This window comes from Polyodon spathula, chromosome 10 (genome assembly GCF_017654505.1).
Source record: "Polyodon spathula isolate WHYD16114869_AA chromosome 10, ASM1765450v1, whole genome shotgun sequence".
In the NCBI taxonomy this organism is placed as follows: domain Eukaryota; kingdom Metazoa; phylum Chordata; class Actinopteri; order Acipenseriformes; family Polyodontidae; genus Polyodon; species Polyodon spathula.
This window is the reverse complement of record NC_054543.1, coordinates 37,752,207-37,770,657: the sequence shown is the minus strand read 5'-3', so window position 1 is coordinate 37,770,657 and position 18,451 is coordinate 37,752,207. Positions and strand designations below refer to the sequence as shown.

The window sequence follows — 18,451 nt, the reverse complement described above, 5'->3', positions numbered from 1 at the left end:
ATAGTCCTTTTCTCCTTTAGTATGCAAACTGTCCCTCATGTCAAGTAATATTCCCCTGTTACAAACATGAAATATGATTTGCATGTTTCTTTTGCATGATCTATTGAAGATGGGAATGTTATGATGGCACTCCTCAGAACATTAAGGAAATAAAGTAGCCTGCAGTACCAATATGTGCTGCAAAAGCATATGCAGGTACTCCAACGTCAATGGAACAATTTAACTTCACCACAGGCACCACTAATACAAGAAGCTAATGCGCCATCTTGTGTTGGATTGAAAAGCTGCCTGTTAACTGTCAGTCACAGTGACATCCAGAATCCACTGCTGTATCCTGAATTTACTCACAGAAATGGCGGTGGTTGTTTGGTAACCTAGACGCTAAGAAACTGTCAAGATGGCGAGAATGAGGTCAAATACGTGTTAAGTCGTTGTGTTGTTTACAACACAAGCATATCACATTACAGAATCCTTTCCGTACTTTTAAGTCAGCGATACTGTTGGTTGCCATGGCAGAGGAGGATGGGTTAACGTTGGTAAGTTAGTTTCAATTATATTGCCATTTTGTTTTTCATTGCATTCTCTAACCAGAGTCCGTCCGATAAATCAGTTGTAATTATAGCTGTATACATTACTGACTACAGGATCAACTGCAGGATTGCTGAGATTTTTTTTTTTTTTTTTTTTTTTTTTTTGTAAATCGGAACCGAATCTTCTTTGTCTACATCATACTTATTGCCTGCTTTTTTAAACAATATTGACTGACTGGGAGGCCCACAATCTTCCTCCCTTAATGATGTTAACTAATAAAGTAGCGCAATACCCATCAGTACTAACATTTGCTGCAACAGTGGATGTATGAATGCCATATGCTCTGTTTCTCCACTGAGAAGCAAAACAAAAAAATAAAACAATATGTGTAATGTTAATATATCAATTAGCACTTCATTTAGCTGCTTTACACTGTAGTATTGCATGTACAATATTGTAAAGAGAATTAGGGAGAACCACTGTCAATTACAGCCAAGGACACTTTTTGCCCTGTTAAATACATTAAACTGCACAAGGTGACAAAAAATACATCATCATATTGATAAAATGTATACATGTTCTTTTACTTCAGCAGAAAACACCTGCCAGCCTTGTATGCCTTTTGGTCATTTTTTTTTTTTTTTTCAGTGTAACACATCTCCTGTTGCTACGGATACAACATTAAATAAATAGACCTGCTGCTGAGGAATTATATTCAGGTACACTTTGGTAAAACAGTATGCCCTCAATCTCTATTATAAAACAAAACAATTCCTCATTGCCATTCACTGTCAAGTTCTTCTCATTTAATGAGTGAATTCACAGTAGAATCAGAAAAGTCATGTGCATTTTTTGTTGTTGTTGAAAATTTAAAGTTAATAAAATTAATTCCAACGGTGTGTAGCTTACCTGGTTTCTGTTTTTACTGTAGCGTGAAGCACTTTCATTAATTGCCTTAATTAATCAGTTCTTCAAGAAAGAATTCCGGCTGATTTTCAGAAACCTTTAAAGTTACCGAACTGGAAATAATCAATGCATGTATTTGATTCAGGGCAGGTTAAGGAGGCCTAAGTCATGTTTATTTGTCTTTTTTTTAATTTTTATTTACACTTAGTATTAAAAAGCTTTAAAAATCAGACCGTTGTGTGTCAGTGTAGGACATATGGAGGTATCCCCATAATCTCCAATAATACCTGACTGCAGTTCCAGCAGAAATTGTCAATTAGTGTAAATTCTACTGAAAACACCGCAAAGTTCTGTATAACAGTTAGTTTTTACCATACAGTAGTTGCTTTGAGCATCAACAGTCCTATACTAACGTGTAGTTTTTAGGCTTTGATCAGTTATTACTGCCAGGAAAGGTATTTCAATCACTACAGACGGCTGCTAAGAAGAATGGAAATTACCCTGTCTTCATATTTTTTTGTGCTTATTGAATTTTAATGGAAGGTAACTCAGCTATCTGTCTAACTGCTAAATATTTAAGTGTTTCTTTACATACGTTCTGTCTAGAGGTTAACCGTTTGGATGTCATCGTTATTCTTTCTCATCTAGACAGAATTCAAGAAGCCATTCGAGAACTGGAAGCTGTTAAAGGCAATCAAGAGGTGTCTCTCTGCACCTTAATGGCTCGCTCTTATGCCCATAAGAAAAATTCCACTCCAGGTTAATGTGTTATTTGTACACCTTTAAACAAAATACCTTAACATGTTATTACCGAAAGTATAAAACGTGCATTACGGCTCATGTTTAATTTAAAAGAGCTTATTTCTAAGCTGCAAGCTGGAAATGCAGTAACTTATCTTGCCCTGAGAGGGCAGACACATTCGTGATCACGCAATCATGGAACCTCCAAGCTGGTAATCAATACCCAAAACATTCCTGCTTCTCCACACAGAAATGTTTGATTGTCAAAATGTGTGTTCTTAAAAAACTAAATGTGTAATTTGACAGGTACTAGGATGCCTTCCCAGGAGAGCCGTTTATGTTGGTTGGTGTTGTTTTTCATTTACTGAAAGCCATTTATTTTAATGTAGTTGTTATACCGCAGTAGCATGTTTTAAAAAGAATACTAATGAAATATGTTTTATTGCTTGCATATTTCTTACCCTAAGTCTTGTTTAAACCTTAACGTTACAGATCGAAATTATATACAAGAACTGGATGCCACACTAATGTAGGACTGGAAGAGAACAGGTCAGAGGGGACTCTGTGGGGCTGTTCCTTTGGAAATTGAAAAGAAAATGAAGCTGTTTCTAACCTTGCAAGACTGGGAACAAGCAGTTGAAGCAGCTCAGAGGTACTGAATGAAGCAGGTGTAATTGCCATTCCACTCTATACAGGTTTTTTTTAGATTTATGTGGGTGGTAGTTTTTCACTGTGCAGTAACATTTGCTTTAAACTTACAGATTTGCTGGCAGAGCTTCATTATTTCACTTTGCTCATCATTAAAGTCTAAATCAGTGATTCTCAAGCATTTTTTGATGGACCTCCTTGTCGAGCTACCAACATTACTAGTGGCCACACACTTAATATTTTTAGGAAATATTATCAATGTCATATGAAAAAATAAAGTAAATATAGACATATGCATTTATAATTTCCAGGTGTTTTGCTTTATCTTTATTATTATTGTTCTGACAACAGGTCAAACTTAATCAATCATCTACATTGTATTACTATGTATATACTGTTATTTAAACCTGTTATTTAAATGGTCTGATGTGTGACATGCTATACAAATGTTTTGTGGTTTGTTCTTTTTTCTACTATGTACTGTAAAGTGCTTTGCAATACTTGTATAAAAAAGAGCTATATGCCTAAGCTAAAGTACATTACTAACGTATTGAAGTTAAATAAATACCAAAACTACTTTCAGTTTTCTGTTCCAATATAATGTTGCACAATTCCCAGCTAAATCTGACAAAGGTATAACAATGCTGGCAATGCTGTTGTATCATAAAATTATATGTAAAACTGTAATATTCCAGAATTATAGGTTGTGAAGGCTTTACTTGTCCCACTGAATCAACTATAAAGCAGAGGTTGTCAAACAATAGTTACAGTTGTTATAATCTTTTATTGTCTGTATTTCAGCCAGAAACAGTAAAACATTTAGTTATTTTATTCTTAATATCTCTTCCATTATGTGTAAAAGGGGCCATTTTACAAAGAAAAATAAACTCACCGTTTTGGTTTTCGTTTGATTCTCTCCTCATAACATAAAATAGAAAGTTGGGCCAGTGTTTGGAAGGCATGAAGCGTTTTTGAATAACTTTGTGGAAAGTAAGTGTGTGTGTGTGTGTGTGTGTGTGTGTGTGTGTGTGTGTGTGTGTGTGTGTGTGTGTGTGTGTGTGTGTGTGTGTGTGTGTGTGTGTGTGTGTGTGTGTGTGTGTGTGTGTGTGTGTGTGTGTGTGTGTGTGTGTGTGTGTGTGTGTGTGTGTGTGTGTGTGTGTGTGTGTGTGTGTGTGTGTGTGTGATATATAATTTCCAAGTTTTCTCCTGATTCTGATACAAATTATGTTGTATTTTATTCTAACAAGAACTGAGATGAATTGTAATGGTATGTGCCCTTTTATAACCATCACATTTGCAAATGCTTTGCTTCCCTGTTGGTTTCTTTCTGCCCAGGACCATTACATTCACTCATGCAGTGAAGTCTTTCTTTCAAAGGCTCTTAAAGCTACTGTGAACTGGAACAAATCTGCCGTTCTGAGCTCTGTGAGGTCCCAGAGGTTCAGGTATGATGAAAAGAAAGGGCAGACTGATGCTATTGGTGTGAGCTGGACCATTCAGAAAAAAAATTTAAAAAAAATGTTGTCACGCTATTATTAAACCTGAATTCTAACCTTCTATGCAAAATTGGCATATTAAATAAAAATAATGTATTTAAAAAGATTGGTAGATTATAAAATTGAGATATCAAGTAGTTTTGAAGTTTACATGAACCACCCAGTGGTTGACATAATCCAGATGAATTCCCTAGTACTATAAACTCCTCTACAAAAATTCAGCTATGGCTATCCTGACAGGTATAGTGTATGTTGATCGAATCAACCCCTAAGCAGATCTGCATTTTTCCGTGTTAAGTGGTCAATATTATCTTTAGTGGTAATGTTTGCTGTAATTACAACTGTAGTGTGAAGATGAGTCATTTTATTGCAGGCGTTTGCAGAAAGATAAAAATAACCTTGAAGCTTTAGATGCTGGCTCTCCACTCATTATGCATAATGGGAAATATAGATGAGGTAGCACTAGCATTTCTGTTAATGATAATAGATAAGATATTTGTGATTCCATTTTTTTCTTTTATCTAGAAGTTTTTAAGATACATGGTTTAAGTGTGAAAGAAAAAGTGATTTAAAATGGGAGTTTTACTTATAGCTCCACCTGTTGGCAGATATTGTAATTGTGTTACAGTATAAACCTCTTTATAGAATAATAACTTGTTTTTTTTCTCCTTGGTGTAAAATCTAAATCTCATGATTATAAAGGCCTGTACACATTTTCAAACATACATAATGTCAGCTTGTTTATAAGTTTATTTTAGTATTTCTGAATTTAGCACCCTGGTGTTTAATAGTTATGGGGGATGGAATTCTGGTTAAGTTTTTCTTTGTATTGAAACTTTAGTTGAAAGAGCATTTGCCACGGCTTTGGATTATGCAGAACTGGCCACTGAAATTGGGTACCAGTTGATAATGCAAGGAAATATAAAGGAATCTATGAAATGGTACAAGACTGCTATGACATTGGATGAAACTAGTGTTTCTGCATTGACTGGTAAGAATGTCTTTAAAGTAAGTCAATTTTCAGGACGAGATTAACAGCATGCAAAGTTTTAATTACAAGGTTATTAACAGAATCGCGCGTTTAGCGTAATTGCATTTTAACCATTGTTTTGCAATTGATTGACATTTTGGATTCATGTTTTTCATTTATAAAATGTCTTATAATTAAAAGATGTTGTTAACACAGAATTAATGACAACTATTTGTTTCTCATATTCAATTAGTTTAAAAATTATATAGGGCTCAGCACCCAAATACTGTACCTGCTGTGTAGTATTAAATAATACAGTGACTGAGGAGGAGTTTAGTTCAGAATGTTGCTGTACAGCTACGACATTTGTCTCTACATATACCCTAATATATATATATATATATATATATATATATATATATATATATATATATATATATATATATATATATATATATATATATATATATAATATACTAGGAACAAATACTGTAAGCCACTATAATTATGAACTTGAATTATCCTTTCGAACAAATACTGTAAGCCACTATAATAGTGTAACTCAATGAACTAGTATAGTCATATTATTATTTACAAGCAAGGCTAATTTTGTAGATAGTTCTAGTACTAGGACTTGCAAAGAGTTGTCTTGATAATGTCATAAAAATAAACTAATTAAAGCAGAAAGTGTAATACTGTACCAATATATTTTGACATGTAGTAAATTCATTTCTAAAATTTTAATTGGAAAACAGTTTCTCCTCTAGTAAAAATAACAGGAAAGCATTTGCCCTACCACTGTTTTAGAACTCTCATTAAGGTCTAACAAAATATGACCTCAGTAAGTCAAAAGAAACCTTACATAACCCAAGACTGACAGTTCATCCTTCTAGCAAGTAATAGAAGAACAAAAAAAAAAGATTCTGCATGCTTAATTTTCCAGCTTACTGTCTTTTATTTGTTTACTGATGTTTACCAACCTATGTATCTGCATCAGGACATTACAGTTTCTCTAGAGGATGTTAGCATTATTTTTAGGATTCCTTTTTAAAAAATAAACAAAACACACCTTTTTGGACAAACACATTTCTTAGACTAATCTTACAGGGATTTGTTTCAAGACTTTTCATCTCAGTGTTCCTTATCTATTGTATCTGACATGATTTTGACATATTCTTTGAAGTAATCTTTAAAAAAAAAAAAAAGCTTGCTTGTTGTTGTGTGCAGGAGCTGTCTTTCCTGCGTGCTGTCTTAGCAGTGAAGACGCGTAGAGCTCAAGACGAGCTCATTCATTTTGCTCAACGATGCCACTGACACTCACTTCTCTGCCCTGCAAGGACTGACGCTAGGGGTTCAATACTTTGAATGACTCAGTCCTGTCTTCCTGCTGGAAATTGTTAAACAGTACATTGCTTTCTGTCCAACAGAGGTCATTTTCTAATGCTTTTATATAAAGTGGAATTGCATAAAGGTCAGGAGGCTTTTAGCTGGGAAAAGTCATTTCAGGGAAAATGTAAATCCAAACAAACATAAACAGAAAATTGCAACTTTTTTTTATTTTATTTTTTTTTTAAATAATTTTTTTAAATATATCTGCATGCTCTTTTATTCACATACATTTGTATTTTAAAATTCCTTTTTAGTATATCAGTGTGGGAAAAAAATAACATTCAAACAAATGTCATAGTAAACTAATAATATTATATGATGGAATCAGAAATTAATATACAAAAATTGGTCACATTGTGGATTTATGTTTTGTGCATAAGCATCCTGGTAATCCTAATCCTAACCACATGTAGCCTGAACAGGTGGTACTGATCTATACAGAAGCACAATGAAGATATAAATTAGTAAAAGGGAGTACTTAATTCATGTGCCATTGATATACTGATAAAATACTATGTTATATTGAGTCCCTTAGGATATGAAGTGCATTCTGGTTTGCAATGTTGATGATTTTTAACAGTTTGTGTAGTTGACAATATTGTATAATAGCACTAGTGGAACAGAACTTTCATCTTAATGCATCTCATGCAATATGAATTTAATTTTGTTCGGCATCACAAGGACAGCCTCCTTCACCCCAGCTCCAACATTGTGCCTCTGTGCTGGAGACGGTGGTAAAGACTGTGCTTGGGCTGGTGGAAGCTGTTTACTAGATGGTTAAAGTCAAATTCTTAGCAGGTGAGTCAATATACTACAGTGTATGCAGTTAACTGGGTTGGGACACTAGGAAAGAAATACTGAAGCAATGTGTACCCTAAAGTTCCAAAAAAAATGTTTGTATAGTTAACTGTGTGAGAATCACATTTGTGGGGGCTATATGTGGGATACTAATACAAATGTAATGTGTGTATAATTTAAGAGCCTATTTTTTGCAAGGAAAAGTTAAGTAAAATTTACAAAAGATCTTACATACAGATACTACACTTTTTAAGCAAACATTGTAAGACCAAATTGAATAAAGAATACACTATATCAATTGTACATTATTATTATTATTATTTTTTAATTATTTTATAGGTGACATTGATGCAGCTCAGAACATCATACAGCACTTTTGGAACCCTTCAACGTGCTGATGCCCCAAATCTATTTGATGCAAGGCAGCTTTAAGCTCTCTTCACAGTCTCTGGAACTGTGCCTTAGCTATAACTTTGAGGTGAGCTTAGCCACGGAAATGTTTTGAAGCGTTGCTTCATTAAGATTCCCCTTGTGTAGATTCCGTAACACCCTCTGTATCACCTGATTAAAGCTCAGACCCAGAAGAATATGGGGGAGGTCCAGGAAGCCGATAAGACTTTGCAAATGGCGATGAGTTTACCAGGAATGAAAAGCATGGTAGTTCTTCAAAATGCAGAGGCAAAAAGGTTGGAATCAGCTCAACTGGACAAGTGTCTGTATTTCTGGAGTTAGCAGAAGCCCATCGGCTAAATGGAGAGCAGGTAGAGAGAGAGATCTGTTTGAACAGTTTCTGCATTGGTTAACATTATGTTAATATACTCTGAGCAGTGTTTGGATTGCATTTAGTTTTGGGGGATTTGATTGTTCAGCTAGACATTTTAGTAGAGACAAAATTCCCAATTTTGGTCTCTTTTTTCAATACTCAGTACAGCTACTAAATCATTTGGTACTTTAACACATAATGTGCTCCAATACTGCATATCTGTGTTTCTCAGTACGAAGCAGCTAAAGTAATGCAGGATGCAATCAATGAATTTTCAGGCACCCCTGAAGAACTGCATGTCACTACTGACAGCGAAGACCTGGCTCTCCTTCATGGGGACAATGAACTAGCCCCGAGCGTGCTTAGAAACATCACACCTGAGCAGCCTTACTACAATCAAGCAAAAGAAAAAATGGCAGACGTTTATCTCAACTACAGAAAGGAGAAGGGGTTGTTTGCAAGCTGTTACAGGTAAGAAAATGGCTAGCGTTTCAGCAATGAATAAACTGATGGAATAGAAATGTTGCACTTTAGCACAAGCTGTGTGTTTGTCTCAGAAGGTTGTGATTTTACATCAAAGTCAAGTGGAAGTTTGAACTTGACCTACTGTATTGATGTACAAGGTTCTAGAACAAGTAGTGGCCCTGGGTTATAAAGAAAAGGGTGTAGCTCTGTTGGCCTGTTTAGGCTTCATGCATGTTGCTATTTCAGAAACATGTTTGGACAGATTTTGTCTTCAAGGCGAGGTGGGAGCAAATAAAAAATTTCCTGCATGTATAGATATATTTTTATAACTGCAATAATTTAATCTAATTATGTTTTACAGAGAATTGGTGGAAAAACTGCCTAACTGCCACACATATCTCCTGTTAGGTGATGCTTACTTTAATATTCAAGAGGTATGCTAAGTTGTAGAATTCCAGTATGTGGCTAAAAAATGACAAATTCAAACATGTTACTGTATGAATCAGCATTGTTGCATTGTATTTATTTATTTATTTATTTATAATGGAATGTTACTGTTTCAAGCATGATTAAATAGTACAGTTATGTGAGGTGCCATCTTGTGGTTTAAAAATGAAAGGCAAAACCCTCAATCAGCCCTTGCAAAACTTTATTTACAGTATGGCTAGATTATAATTACTATGTTTAAGGGTATTATAGTTTAGTTTTTTTATTGTTGCAAATAGAAATGTTGCACTTTAGCACAAGCTGTGTGTTTGTCTCAGAAGGTTGTGATTTTACATCAAAGTCAAGTGGAAGTTTGAACTTGACCTACTGTATTGATGTACAAGGTTCTAGAACAAGTAGTTGCCCTGGGTTATAAAGAAAAGGGTGTAGCTCTGTTGGCCTGTTTAGGCTTCATGCATGTTGCTATTTCAGAAACATGTTTGGACAGATTTTGTCTTCAAGGCGAGGTGGGAGCAAATAAAAAATTTCCTGCATGTATAGATATATTTTTATAACTGCAATAATTTAATCTAATTATGTTTTACAGAGAATTGGTGGAAAAACTGCCTAACTGCCACACATATCTCCTGTTAGGTGATGCTTACTTTAATATTCAAGAGGTATGCTAAGTTGTAGAATTCCAGTATGTGGCTAAAAAATGACAAATTCAAACATGTTACTGTATGAATCAGCATTGTTGCATTAAATAAATAATGATAAAAAAATACATAAAATGTGCAAGGTTTCGTCTGTTATTTATTTATTTATTTTCTTATAATGGAATGTTACTGTTTCAAGCATGATTAAATAGTACAGTTATCCCACGCTTTGGGTGCCATCTTGTGGTTTAAAAATGAAAGGCAAAACCCTCAATCAGCCCTTGCAAAACTTTATTTACAGTATGGCTAGATTATAATTACTATGTTTAAGGGTATTATAGTTTAGTTTTTTTATTGTTGCAAATAGCATTTGTTTCCCTGTACCACCCTTCCAGAACTTGTGGGTCTGGAATATAAAAAGGGGTGCCTAAATGGTCCTATTAATGCAGTATCTCTGGAGGAGGAAAAGCCCCTTCCAACCATTGTTTTGTCTTCATACTGCACACCCAACTCTCTAAAATCAACTTTTGTTAAAACAAAGTACAAAAACTACATATAAAAGGTGCAGCACAGGGCGAGTACTAGCTTTACTGAACGAGGCGTCCCGCTTCAGGACCCGGCTACACTACGTAACCCTCTCTATACGTTACATGGGATCAATATCCCCTAAACTAACCTACTGATGAGCCGGTATTCTTATGACGACTCTTGCTTCTTCATACAGCCTTGGCTGGGCATTGCCTTTACAAGTACCGAGTTGCAGTCTGTAAACAATCATTTGATCAAACATAACTCCAAAAAGCACACAAAACAAACCTGTTTCCATCTAATTACATCTAATTACATGCTGAATGCAGTAATTAGATGTCCTTTCTCTTGAAAAACCTATCCCACATAGATTGCTCCTCACGCCTGTAGCCTGGTTGCAGTTTGTGTGAAGATGACTGGCAGGCAACGATTGCATTCATCATGCATGAGTCATACTACAATAGGTCGTCTTTGAATTAGCGTTCTCTTTGAATTAGTGTTCTCTTTGAATTGGTCAACCATGGTGTGGCAGGAAATGGAATTGCGGTGATGTCAGGCCAGAAGGCGGAACAAAAATAGACAGGCAGGTACTGCAGTTCAAAAATCACGCTGTGGCACCGTTTATTAAAGAACACAAAAATAAATTAAAAGGTTGAACAAAAACACACTTGCTCACAGAGCGAAATAAAAGATTTCAACAAAAACAAAATAAATCACGAACACACAAACACACAAGTCAGGCTGGGCAAATCGCCTTCACTGTTCCTGTATATTTTTATATATTCTCTCTCGCTCCTCGCTCACTCTCGCACTCACCTCCGTACACCCACCATGAGCAGGGAAAACTACAGGGTTTAAATACCATGGCTAAAGGGTTTAACTAGTTCATAGTTATTCTATTACCCCATTGCTATAATCTGCACAAGTTTATTTTTTGTTAAAGTGCCGGCTAGTTTAACAACGCAGTAGCTGACAGCCACACATTGCCACAAGGTTTTTAAACATATACAAAAACAACAAAAAACACTTTCAAAACAAAACACGTCGTTCGCCGACATTTATATATTAATAATAAATAAACAAACACAAAACGCAGTACAGGGGCGGAGGAGGAAACCCCGTTCTAAAATAAATACTGAACAGGGCTGCTCGCCCTGTTACACATGGTCTTTGTTTTCACAGCCTAGAACGATCCTGTACGCGATCGTTCTAATTTGCATTGAAAAAATCAGTTCTTGCTATTTGGATCATTATAGTGAAGTTAGTCAGTCTCTCTCTCTCTCTCTCTCTCTCTCTCTCTCTCTCTCTCTCTCTCTCTATCTATATATATATATATATATATATATATATATATATATATATATATATATATATATATAAATATATTTTATTGCCTTAAATGTTCTTTTTACAATTTAAAAATACTGTGTTAAAAAGACACACACATACAGAAATAAAGTCTGCTTGTAACATAGTGCAGGTTTAACTGAGATCAGTGCACTCCTTTTACAGGCACGAGATGTACAAGCTTGAGTTTTGAAACTGGTTCAGCTTGAGCAACCTGAAGCAGTTACCGACCAGAAACAATTGTGAGATGTGTAATGCCAAACATTACACATCTCAAAGAGACTATGAGAAAGCCATCAAATTCTACAAAGAGGCGCTTGTTTATTGTGAGACTGATAAAAAGGTTAGTTCAGCTGTTCATCTAAATACTGTGTTGACTCAAAGGTTCCATTTTCAGTGCAGCTGTATGTCAATAAAGGCCACTGTGAATCTAGCATAATAAACCTTTCACATGTATAAAAAGAGACCAGTTAGAAAAATGATTTGGGGCTAATTTGGGATGGACCAGCTTATCTATCTGTGTAACACAAATTTCACTTATTCACTAAACCTTTACTGCTCAGTTTTATTTCATTTTCATGCTTTCTTCACCCATGGGTTTTGCATCAGTGTTATTCACTAACAGCTGTTATAATTCATTTCTATCAGGTTTTACATATAGGCAAACTCCCTGCGATTGTTCTGATTTGAAGGCAGCTCATGAGTAATTTATATCTGGATTTCACCTTATTCATAGACTTCTTAATCATATTATCACCTGATTTTTTGACTTGTAACTATAGCAAAGTGGTGAATACGTGCAGATGAGTGCAGTGTAGAGCAGATTAATCACACAGACAATGATTCACAGGTGCAAGGGTGTTTATTAATGATTCTAATGTCCAGAGCCTTATGGCGAAACCTGCAAACAATAACAATGATGGAATTGGTACAGCGGCGTGTATCACTTCTGTTTGTAAATCCCACGGGTTTGACCTGCAACCAAAAAGTTGCGTCTTTTCTCACCCACACAAAACACAAACACAGACAGTTCCGACAGTGCGTGATTTTAGTGCTAGTGGTGCAAAGACAGTGCCTGTAGTGGAAAGGTGAGTGGTGATGTCCGGGTTTTACGCTGGCCTGCGGCTGCAGTTCTGGATCATGTTTAGTATTCTTGGTGAGAAGACAAACAATACAAGACACACAGTGTTAGTACACAGACTGACAGAACACTCACGGCTTTTGGTATGAACAATACGGGCTCCTTCTAGGTCATTTGATTTAACCATATGCAAAGGAACAGTTCACTTAAGCTACACCCCCCTATTTAAACTCTCGCTCATGCCCCCTCGGTTAACGAGCGCATCTGCTCCTCCATTCCTCGAATGCCATGCCGTCTACCGTCTGGGTCAGTGAGCGTGGGTGCCGTAGCTCCGCTCCCTTCCTAAATGTCCGACTTCCACTTACCCTACTGAATAAACTGTCATTCCATTTGCTTAAGGGTACTCTGTTCCTTCTTTCTAGTGCCCTCACAGGTCGGGAAGGAGAGCTAACACCAAGCATCATTTGATCTCTGTCACAGTAACCCATTCAAGAACCAATGGGTTTGTTATTCTTTTAGAATATCGCATTCTACATTGTTTTTTTTGTTTTTTTCAAATGAACATCACTATACATACAATTACATAAAATGTTGTAAAACAATGTGAATATTTGTGTTTGTGATTCACCTCACTTTTTTATTTGCATTGGTGGTAAGTGTATTCAGTATTTTAATACGTATTTATATAAGATATATTTTATAACTATCATTATGTAGGATTTTCCTTTTTAAATAAATGTATTAAATAATAAATTCCCTAGAGCATTGCAAGATTTGCTCATCACTGTAAGATGGCTACAGTACATGCAAGTACTTCAGGTAGCAGTACTTGAAGTTTAGATAAGTATTATTTTAACCAAGCAAATTGAATTTAAAGAATGAGGCCCTATCTGTAAGGAACTGTATTAATATATCCTTTTTTTGCAGGTGATGTTGGAGCTTGCTCGATTATTCCTTGCACAGGATGACATAGATGCATCCCAGCATCAATGTGCAATACTTCTTGAGATTGACCAAGATAACGAAGCTGCAACCATGGTCAGTTACTAGGATCAGGTTCCAGTAATATGTTTTAAGCAATTATTTGTAAATATAGATGTTGGTGCACACTTTTATCATTTGATAACAGCCTGTTGGATAATGATGAGATAAACAAGCTCTTCTGATGCCTGAGGAAAAGACGGCTACCTTAAACCTCATAGAAAAAAAATACAAGTAGTCAAATACACCCACACTGTGTGTCCTGAGGTAACGGGAAGCCGTGTACCCATATCGGATCACTGCATGTTTTAAAATATGTAATTTTGGCATTGCTCATTATATCAAATTTGAATCCATTTTAATAACTATCATTTGGTTTTTAAAAAAAAGGCTTATACAGATCATTAAATTACACCTATCCTGTTTTTTTTTTTTTTTTTTTTGTTTTTCAGATGATGGCTGATGCGATGTTCAGGAAGCAGGATTATAAGCAAGCTGTTTTTAGAATGCAGAGTGTGTGTCTGTGTGTGTATGTTTATGTGTGTGTGACTACAATAAGGTTCCAAAAAAACATTTTTGGCGAGTAAATTGCAATGGTGGAAAAAATAATTTTTTCCATATTTGTTTCTACTCAATGCTGGCCCACAGTGAAAGTTGTGGCAATGTGGGGCATATGGCAACTGTGTCTATCAAAGTTCAGTCCTTTGAGACCAATAGCTTTTCTCCACTATTGCTGTTGAGGCCCCAGCTGATTTAATAACTACCTTGCACATTACTGACCCACATGATTGGTGACTTGGAAATCATTTATGTCACACATTTTGTTGATAGACAACTATACAACACTGTCACGTTTAACTGACCGATTAAGAACCGGTAAGTTGGAAGAGATTCCAAGATTCCCAGAGGTGGTTGAAAAGGATTCTTCAAGGGAAAGACTGGCGCCTGGATTTAACTACCACAAAGGAATTTGTCTGTGGTAAGTGGTGTCATAATTACAGCATTAATGTATTGTATTACTGTCTGTTTAATACTCTTAATACGCTCCTCCCTCCTCCCCAGGTAGACTGGTGAACCCAACAATGGCCCTCAACGCTTCAGTAAGGCTCAGAAAGACAACGAGTGGGGTCAAAATGCTGTGTATAATATGATAGAAATTTGTTTGAATCCAGATAATGATACAATGGAATGGGAAGTCTTTGAGAACCTTGACGGTGACATTGGGTAAGATTCAAAAAACAGTTTTGCATAGAATTCAAGAAAGTACAGCCTTTACAGTATTTGATGACATTGTTGCAGCTGAAGTTTTGAATGTGATTTAATGTTCAGGCAATGTGTTATTAATTATGATGCAGACTTCATCCAAAGCATGCGCAAAAACAATGATACAGTGAGAACAGAGTTATGTGTGTGTGGACAATTTAACTACATGATATGAATTAGTCTGCATACCTGTTTTGCTTTTGTTTTTTGTTTTGTTTTTTATCTGTGATGCTTTCAGCAACTCTCCAGAAAAGCAAGAATCAGAACAGCTAGCTGTAAGAACGGCAGAGAAACTCCTGAAAGAGTTGAAACCCCAGACCATTGATGGCCATGTTCACTTACATATCATGGAAAACAACTGCCTATTGGCAACCAAACAAAAAGCCAGTGTTGAGAAACCACTGAATGCATTCACCGAGATTGCAAGCAATGAAGTTAGTAAACTACCAATATCCGGTATGCTGAGGGGTCGCACAAGATATTAGAAACCCTTTCAATAGTGTAGGTCTAGGGCAGGCAGCCTAGACAGCCCTGATTCAAAGTGAAGAGTGCAACATGTTTCCATTGTCGTTGATGGGTATGTGACCAGTAATTTACAGTACTGGATAAATAATTTAGCCCAAATAAATTGTCTAGACTTTGAGCTTTGAGCTAAATTCCCAAAGCTAATTACTCCAAACTGGCATCAGCACTTTTTTTTTTTTTCAGAAAGGAGAAACACACCAAATAGAGTTACTAAACCAGATCTAAACAACCAAACCAACCTTTTAACTGAGAAACATGTAAAGTAGTCTAAAGTCATTTTAGAATTGTAATGTGTTTTTTTTATTTCCCTTTCAGATAAAAATTGTGCTAATGACGATTTGGAATAAATAGTTTTGAGAATCTAGCCCTTTGTTTTGTCCATTCCCACACCAAAGTCCAGTAAGCACACCCCCAAAAAATGACACGAATATAGTGCTGTAATTCATATGCTTTTACCTTGGGAGTTCTTCACCGATGGTCATAGTTATTCCTAGTCCTAGTATATTGATCATTTCAGTATTTTTGAACGACAAAATGCTCGTGACTGCATGCTCCTGTTAACCTTGTCTCATATTGGAAAATATTATTTTTTTTTTTATCTTGGTTCTAATAAGATTGTATTTACCCACCTATTGCAGAAAGATCATGTCCCTGCACTTGCTTGGTATTGCTACCGCATATATGATTCTAAAGCAGACTCCAAAGGCCAGAAATCTGCTTAAACGCATTGCAAAAATGAACTGGAATGCAATTGATGCAAATGAGTTTGAGAAGAGCTGGCTTCTTTTAGCTGACATTTATATTCAGTCAGGCAAATATGATATGCCAAGTGAATTATTAAAGTGCTGTCTTTGCCATAATAAGGTAGGTAACGGTACATCATCCCAAACAAAGAATGTAATGTTATTCTCCAGAACATTCTTCTCTTTACACTAATTAAACAGTTCAAGCAAATAAAAACATCAAGCATGTAACATATTCCTCATTTAATATAACAAAAATAATCGATTTTACTAGGAGGTGTAACTTACAAGAAACTCAGGCAGACAAGATCTGTCTAGATCTTTTGTCTTTTGTGTTTTATCTACTAATAGTTCAGGTTTTAACTTCAAACTGATGTTTAACAGTTGTTTAAATTGATGGAGATGTTAATGTATTTAATAAGGACATGTTTCTGATAGATAGTGTCATTTGTTTAGAAGTACTGTACAAGTCAGTAGTAGACAGGTAGTTCCTGTTGAAATCAAAACAGAATATTGTATATATTCTATATATCACACCTATTGTATATATTGTTGAGATTACGTACAAAAATGTTTAAAACTGTCAAGAAGAATTGAGTATGGTAATCTTTATGATTCAAAGAGTGATTCAGAAGATTTGCCAATAACATTCCCTCAACGTATCAGCTGGCTTTAACTGCCAATGTACCCTGCAAGACTAACAAATGTTTTAAATTGCAGTCTAGCTGTAAAGCATGTGAATATATGGGATACATTATGGAAAAGGAGCAGGCTTTCAGGATGCAGCATTAAACTATGAAATGGTATGGAAGTGTGGAAATCAAACCAACCCAACTATCAGTGGGTCAAAAAGACGACTGCCACTCACATAGATTTACATACTCATGTGGGCCTGGTTCTGATCTAAAAATTGTATTTCACAAGATACAAGCTTGCATTTAATTACTTGAAAGCAAAGAGATATGTTGATGCCTTAGATATATGCCACAAGGTAAGAAACGGTATTTATTTATTTTTTGTTTTGTTTCCTCGTGCATTACAAAAATAAAAATTTTATACAACATATTTATTTCAAACACAGTCCTGATTGCTATGGTGTTTTAGGTAAAATATCCTTGCTCAGACACACCTAAGGTTTCAAAGATTAATTAGCACTAATCTTAGAATGCCCAAGGTATCCAAGATTGGAGCTAATGGAGGTCTGTGAAACCACCCCTTAAAGACATTTTTATTGTAAAACCCTGATTAACTTAAAAACTGATTAACCAAGTACATAATACAAATATTGCCATAATGTTGAAAAAAGATACTGAAGGAATACAGTGAAACAGCAGCAACAGATCCTCTAATCTATTTAAGTTTATAACATTTTAATTGATATATTTTTCTGCAGGTGTTGGAAGCACATCCAGATTATCCAAAGATGAGGAGAGAGATTCTTGACAAAGCGCGTGCAGCTTTAAGATCATAGCACAATTGCATTTAACGATGTTGTTGTTGACGGTGGTGGTTTTTTTTGTTCTTAATGTAAATTAGCTAAACTCATTGTTTGAAAACAGTCCTGTATTAAATATGAAATATCTAAAAAAAACAAATAAATAACAAATCATGGTGTTTTTGTGTGTGTGTGTGTGTGTGTGTGTGTGTGTGTGTATATATATATATATATATATATATATATATCTATATCTATATCTATATATATATATATATATATATATATATATATATATATATATATATATATATATATATATTCTCTCATATTACCGAATTACAAATGGTACATTGAAATTTTGTTCTGTTTGATATTTTATTTTTAAACACTGAAACTCAGAATCAATTATTGTAAGGGGACATTGGTTTTATGTTGGGAAATATTTAAGAAAAATATAAAACTGAAATATCTTGCTTGCATAAGTATTCAACCCCTGTGCTGTGGAAGCTCCCAGTTTGCACCAATGAAAGAAATTGCCCTAACGAGGACACAATTACCTTACCATTGGCCTCCACCTGTGAACCATTAAAGTTCCTGTCACTTTTTCTGGATAAAAACCCCACTGTTGAAGGATCATTGGTAAGGCTGTGAATCTGAAGGAAAATGAAGACCAAAGAGCATTCTACAGAAATTAGAGATAAAGTAATACAAATGCATAGATTAGGGAAAGGGTACAAAATAATATCCAAGTGT

The 18,451-nt window shown here is 35.3% G+C and overlaps 1 protein-coding gene and 1 pseudogene across 8 annotated transcripts; both read left to right on the top strand.

Annotated features, from left to right (window-relative positions):
* The first annotated feature begins 353 nt into the window (after positions 1–353).
* Positions 354–9,409, top strand: LOC121322256 (tetratricopeptide repeat protein 21B-like). 8 transcript variants are annotated; one of them, XR_005951014.1, is made up of 10 exons: positions 354–536; positions 1,180–1,250; positions 2,090–2,196; positions 2,671–2,830; positions 4,162–4,271; positions 5,164–5,313; positions 7,819–7,957; positions 8,051–8,240; positions 8,521–8,713; positions 9,069–9,409. XR_005951014.1 is itself a non-coding variant. In XM_041261944.1 (5 exons), the coding sequence occupies exons 3-5, from the start codon at positions 8,150–8,152 to the stop codon at positions 9,148–9,150; spliced, it is 366 nt and encodes a 121-aa protein (XP_041117878.1). In that variant the 5' UTR covers positions 4,784–5,313; positions 7,819–7,957; positions 8,051–8,149; the 3' UTR covers positions 9,151–9,409. The 8 variants fall into 8 exon arrangements, 1 of the variants encoding a protein (XP_041117878.1); XR_005951012.1 differs by having other exon boundaries at positions 2,086–2,196; XR_005951015.1 differs by lacking the exon at positions 1,180–1,250 and having other exon boundaries at positions 2,086–2,196.
* A 2,355-nt stretch (positions 9,410–11,764) lies between these two features.
* On the top strand, positions 11,765–17,866 carry LOC121322254 (annotated as a pseudogene).
* The last annotated feature ends 585 nt before the right edge of the window (positions 17,867–18,451 follow it).